Raw genomic sequence first — 6,000 nt, 5'->3', positions numbered from 1 at the left:
ACAAATCTTCTTAAAACACCCATTTGAAGACAAGCACAAGTTAGATCTCTGTGTGTCTAGTTGTCCCTTGAAGTTCAGACTAAACTATGATTCGTTTAAAAGATGTAGTTTGTTGACTTCTCATGTAGTCGATTTTGGGCTCATTTCTTTTTACTTTTAGCCCCACCCAAATGAGTAACCAAAAATCACCACACAATTTAAAAAATGGGTACCCAAGGAAGAAAATAAATCAGTCTTCACATTTAAGTCAGTTAGTCCTTTTTTAATAAATTTGAATTCATTCATCAACAAGTTTCATATTGTATCTATCACTCAAGTTTGCTGTTTTTTTTTCATGTCAAATAATACCAAAAATTACATCAATGTGCTTAAGCAAAACTGGGTTTAAATTTATCTTTACAATGAAATGAAATCAGCATGGGTATTGTTCATGACAGCAATCACCTATTCCTACTAGAGTAATCCTGTACTTACCTTGAACACATTCACTGACTTGTGAAGTAGAAAAATGAGTCACGAATGACGAGATATGTTCATGGGGCTGTCCCTAGGAGAGGTGTGGTGGCCACTCTCTGGGAGGTCACTGTTTACCCAGGTGTTGGGAATTTAGTATTTCAGGAAAACATGGCACCTTTCAATGCAGTTAGAAGAGGTAATCAATCCAAGGCACACTAGCTAGTGACTTGGGAAAATTTAATCCACCTGGGCAGTTCTTTGCCCCAAGATCCAATGTTACTCTGAGGGAGGGCTCACCGAAAGGAGAGCCAGCATTGATTCCAAGAGTAACAAAATGTTTCACCAGCTGTTCAGTTTGGCTTACGTAAGTGGCCAAATACGAGAACTGTCTATCAGGTGGAGAGTTAAAGTAAGACTTATGGAGGGGTTACTTAGACTTTGAGGTCAGGAGATTTTAAGTTGGATGTACCTCTTTTTGGAACATGTAACACCAGTGGGTTACCGGCCAGATGGCCAACATGGACACCTGCAATTGCGATGTGCCTGCCCCTTAAAACCAGTCCCAAGCTTGTGTGGCATCACCTCTGACAGGATCTCCTTGGTGAAATGTCACTTCCACGTTTGGACAGGTGAGAAGTGTCCCAGTTCCCGTGCTGGCATCAAAAACACATGATACTGCAGATGGACATGTCACTTTAAAACCTAATAGAAATATTATCATGACATACTTTCTAGTTCATATGAAACTTAGGGGGAAAGGAATGTCTTATGGTATAGACAGTGACTCCCCTAGACAGTCTTGGGGTTGGTGGACAGGAATGGCATTGTTTTAAAGATGACTCCAGTTTGATCAGTCTTTCTTGGTAGGGACTTAGATAGGAGGGCTCTTGAATTGTCTCAGGCATATCTGCTTGTGGGCAATAACCAGCTGTCATCACAACACTCTTCTGTACATTTTGAGCCCATGAAGAATTTTGGGAAAACAAGACTAATGAAAAAAACTGACAGTTGATTACTTTTGAGTTGTTGAAAAAGAAATCTCATTAGATCCCAAATTAAGCACATCTCTCCTTACTCAAGAGGTGTGAGTATGGGTAAAAGTCACATCCATTAATGTCAGAGGTCCAGGTTCAGAATTCGTCAGCATGGCTCTCTTACTGGCTTAAATCACCACTGTGGAGTAAGAGAGGTCATTTTAACAGAACAGAGAATCAAATGCTCCTCTGTTAGTACAGCTGGAGTTCTCTTCTCAATACTTCTAACAACTTTTAAAAATGGAGAAGTCAGAAAATAATTTTATTAGAAGAAAAGTAATTTTCTTCTGAAATGGAGGAAAGCAAACACATACTCAAGGATCTTAAAAAGTTTTTTTTTTTTTACAGAATACATGTGTGTATTTGTGTGTTTATGTGCATGTAGTTACAAACACTATTTATAGTACAGCTATTATTTTAACTTCATTGCAGTGTCTACAAAGTTGTGGATCCCAGTCTTGGTGCCAAATGTATATAAAAAGCTCAAAAGCTATTATGACTATACCATGCAAATTTATGCCCAGAAAATCCTGGAAGTAGACTGCTGCTCCTCTGAACGCCATGGGGTCTCTGTCTTTGATATTTGGGTACCTCAACTGTGCATCAAAAAAGTTTTGAATCACTTTTTTCCCAGAAAGAATTAATGTCACAGTTCTGAACAGTGTAACTCATACACTTAAATTGACCGTCGACTGCTTTAGTACAAGTACATCTGCAATTACGGTCCCTCTTCTCTATACGGAGCTCACATCTTGAATTACTGGATACAGAAAAAGATACCTGAAGTATTGAAAGGGATAAGGTCTTCATAAATGTCTTCTTTTCTTTAACATTTTTAACAATGATAAGGCCACTTACAAGGTATTTCCCAATCTGTTTAACTTTTAGGATTCCCCCCTCCCCATTGTTACCCATGAAAAAAATTACCAGAGAAAAGCCAAAGACCAAGAACTGACTGGCTTTTCTCCAGACAAAAATAAAGCCAGAGAGCGGCAGTTGGGAGAAGACTTTGAAGAAAGATAGAGATGAAGGAGGGAAAAGCGTATAAAAATTGGTAATTGCCTCTAGCATGAGATTTTGTGGATGTTTTACCTGCTGGTGGGTTTTGAACTGTCACAGACTCCCACAAATTAAAGGTTGCTATGGCCACCAAAGAAAAATCTAGTGGTCAGCTCATTGTGATAGTCTGTACCACATACCTCCTAAGGGAGGGTGGTGCCTCTACCTATGCAGAGAAAGCCGGCGCCAGCCCTTGGAGTGCCAGACCAGACTCTGGTCATTTAGACAGAGCAGAAAGGATGAGGCAAATGTGACATTTTGGGATAAAATACTAATTTAGCAGTTCTTTTCTGCACATTTTGCTTCTTATTTTGTCCTCCAAATGCTTAACTTCACTGTGACACCTGTTTGCACTACTGTCGTCATTTCAGTTTATGGATGTCTGTGATAGAAATATTGTTTACAAAAAATATATCATCTTTTTTTCTTTAGAAAGATCTCATCTAAATAGTAAGTTAAGGTTGCGTCTATGAAACCGGTGCACCTTGTCTTGTTTCTACGAGCTTTAAAAAGTCCAAATACTGATGAGGCTGTGGATCAGAGGAACCAAAAGTGTTTGTGGTCAGGTTGCCCTCCTTGGCCTCAGAGAACGGTCATGGGTTGTTGGGTGATGTGTGGTGTATACTGGTCATGTTCCTGCAGAATCCTAGTCAGTCTAGGAGTAGTTGGATGTGCTTATGAGATATGTCAGATTCAGAAATAAAGGCATGAGGATGTTTCTTAGTTTCTCAAAGTGAACAGTAGAAGTGTTTTAGATTCAATCTTAATTTCTAGATCACAGAAAGTAGTTACATCACAGAACAAAAAAATATGACATCGCATGCTGCCATGATAGCAAGCATAAGAAACAAAATCCTGGTAAATATACATATGTATGCATATTATGCAAATATATTTCATCTTAACATACAATGTTATTATAAGAATGATAATGTAACTGCAAGGGGGAAAGTCATCCTAGATGGTTTTACCTTAGAGTAACAAAGAACCTGAGACGTCTATACTTTCTGTTAAATACCAGGCCTAGAAATCCGGATGAGATGAAGAGCACATTTTCAGTGATTGAATGTCATTGCCAAAACGTGCCACTGTGTTCCCACATGACAGTTAAGTTGGATTCACTCCAAGTGAACAAAAAAACCTCCCACACATGCTGGATATTAGAGTACTTACACCGAAATGCCATTCTCGCCCGATGGGTGTTCAAAAGATGAACATTCAGACATCAACGTGGGATCTTTCTACGTTTAACACAAAGGTAAGTGCGCACTGCCAGCACTCACCTCATCTGCTAAACCATCACAGAAAACCTGCACCTGGTGAAAACAAGCCCATTGCCAGAGAAGCCAGCAAGCCTCACTCAGCAAACTGAAAGAGAGGGTATGGAGCACGTGACTCATTTTAAACGAGTAGTACCACTGTATGAGTTTCCGAACATCAACTAAGGATTTCTTTCTGATTTTTAAACTAAAACATCTAACTTAGGATAATAAAAGACACACCTTGGGATGATATTGTTTCACGCCCTCATTCTCAAGGTATAATATTTAGGTGATACTTGTCCCTTTCAATTAAAAAAAGAAAGAACTATGACTTTCTTTAATATGCATCCTGTGTTAAATTGTCCATAGCTGCAAAATGTATATATGCATGTGTATTTGTTTTACATACACATGGGTACTCACACCTGTGTGTATAAACATATACACATACATCCTCATATACACGTGTGTTTTATATATATGCTGAGAAATTTCACATATATATACAATTGCGTATGTATATATGTGTGTGTGTGTGTGTGTCTGAGTGTGTACAGGTATAAAAACTTGACAGGCAGGGTAATATTTCACTCAGTGTTAAATGAAGTCTTTGAAAAATCAAGTACAGTCACTCAGTTAACATAGTACAGCCAGTAAACTAAGTTGAAAAGAGAAAAGGTGAATGGAAACACGATCCTGGACCATCTGTCTATGGCATTCACATCGGTTAGATCAGGGATTTTAATTTTGAGCTGCGAAGACCTCCTCCGTAGGTGGGTCTTCTTGTGCGGGATGCTTCTGTCTCCCATGTACCGCCCATGCCCTTCTCTGGGCATGCTCTGTTTCCTGTACTGGATTACTGAGTTGTCAAAGGATATTGCTGAATTCCTGGTTTCCCCAACGCTGCCTGCGACCTCATTGATTTCATTGTGAGCCTCCAGCGACGTTAACAGAATATTTCCACCAATATCCACCTAATTGGAAGAAAATGCACACTGTGAGGCAGCTATCATGTCCCTAGATCTATTTCCATATGCAAATCTGGGAGCGAACGATGTTACACAATCATGTCATATGCTTTATGAGAAACTCTGCATCTGTCAAACCCATGCCTCATTTTATTGGAAAATATCATTTTGGAGATTTAATTGCAGCTTAGAGATTTTATTTCTTTGATTTAAAATTCTTATATAGGAGATTAGAGGACTCAAAGGAAGGGGGAGCAGTTTCAAACTGAAATTTTGCCTTATAGATACAAGTCCTGACTGAAGAGAAAATTAAGTACAAATGCCTTTCAAGATGTTATCTTAGACATCTCGCCATTTTTCACAACCGTACACTGGATGGAAACTAAAGTGGGGGGGTCCCCAGCTTTCTGAGGACTCAGCTCAAACAGGTATTGTCACAACTCAGCAATTCCCCCTCTAAAGCATCTTTGGAAGCTCAATAGTTACTATGGCTGTGTCACAATTCTACGTTATTCACCTCACTCCATCTTACCACATGGGCACCTTATCAGCACACATCATCACAAGGGAAGAAGGGCAAGAACGGTAAATATGATATTTTGAGAGAGACCACATTCTGTAACATTTATTAGCGTATATCATCATAGTTATTCTAGTGTATTATTATTTACTCTTGTTGATCTCTTACTGGTTTTTTCTTTTGGGTGCACGGATTGAACTTGGGGCCCAACCATACTGAGCATGTGCTCTTTCACTAAGCTACACTCCCAGTCTGCTTATCCCTTTCCTGATGACAGAAAATGGGAAAATTACTGTACAAGAGCAAGTGAACAGTCCTGTGACTGAAGGACACTCCTGATGATTTTGATGCACTCAAATAGGATCTTTTTATCCAATCCTGGTTCTTGCAGAAGGCCTCCTTTTAAGGGATGTATTTAAAATAAAGTCCCTTTTCACGATGGAGCTGAGCTTGAAAATAACATTATATTCTGTGTTTCAGACCTTTCATGACTTTGTCAGTGGTTTGTTGGTTGGTCTGCCATAGAGTTTTCAATAATGGAGCTTCCTGCTGTTGGGGTCCCAGTGGAGTCCTCTCTGGGACCAGACTGTAGTTGCTTCTGTGTGAGCAGCAGCAACTTGCCATGGTCACTGGGTACACTCACTGTCCTCTGGGCACTCCTCTAGCACACCCTGTGTGTTCCCCTCTGTCTCTCACTCCTT

General features: G+C 39.6%; 1 protein-coding gene across 2 annotated transcripts in view; it reads right to left on the bottom strand.

Moving 5' to 3' along the window:
- Positions 1-247: 247 nt before the first annotated feature.
- Positions 248-6,000, bottom strand: part of Gabrb3 (gamma-aminobutyric acid type A receptor subunit beta3) — a 229,922-nt gene continuing 224,169 nt past the window's right edge. For both annotated transcript variants that reach the window (XM_074062041.1, XM_074062040.1), the window contains exon 9: positions 248-4,785. In XM_074062041.1, coding sequence (XP_073918142.1) covers positions 4,444-4,785 — 342 coding nt within the window. In that variant the 3' untranslated portion in view covers positions 248-4,443. The remainder of the gene's footprint in view (positions 4,786-6,000) is intronic.

This window comes from Castor canadensis, chromosome 19 (genome assembly GCF_047511655.1).
Source record: "Castor canadensis chromosome 19, mCasCan1.hap1v2, whole genome shotgun sequence".
NCBI classification, from domain to species: Eukaryota; Metazoa; Chordata; class Mammalia; order Rodentia; family Castoridae; genus Castor; species Castor canadensis.
Note: the sequence above shows the minus strand (reverse complement) of the source record. Positions and strands in the feature narration are given on the sequence as shown.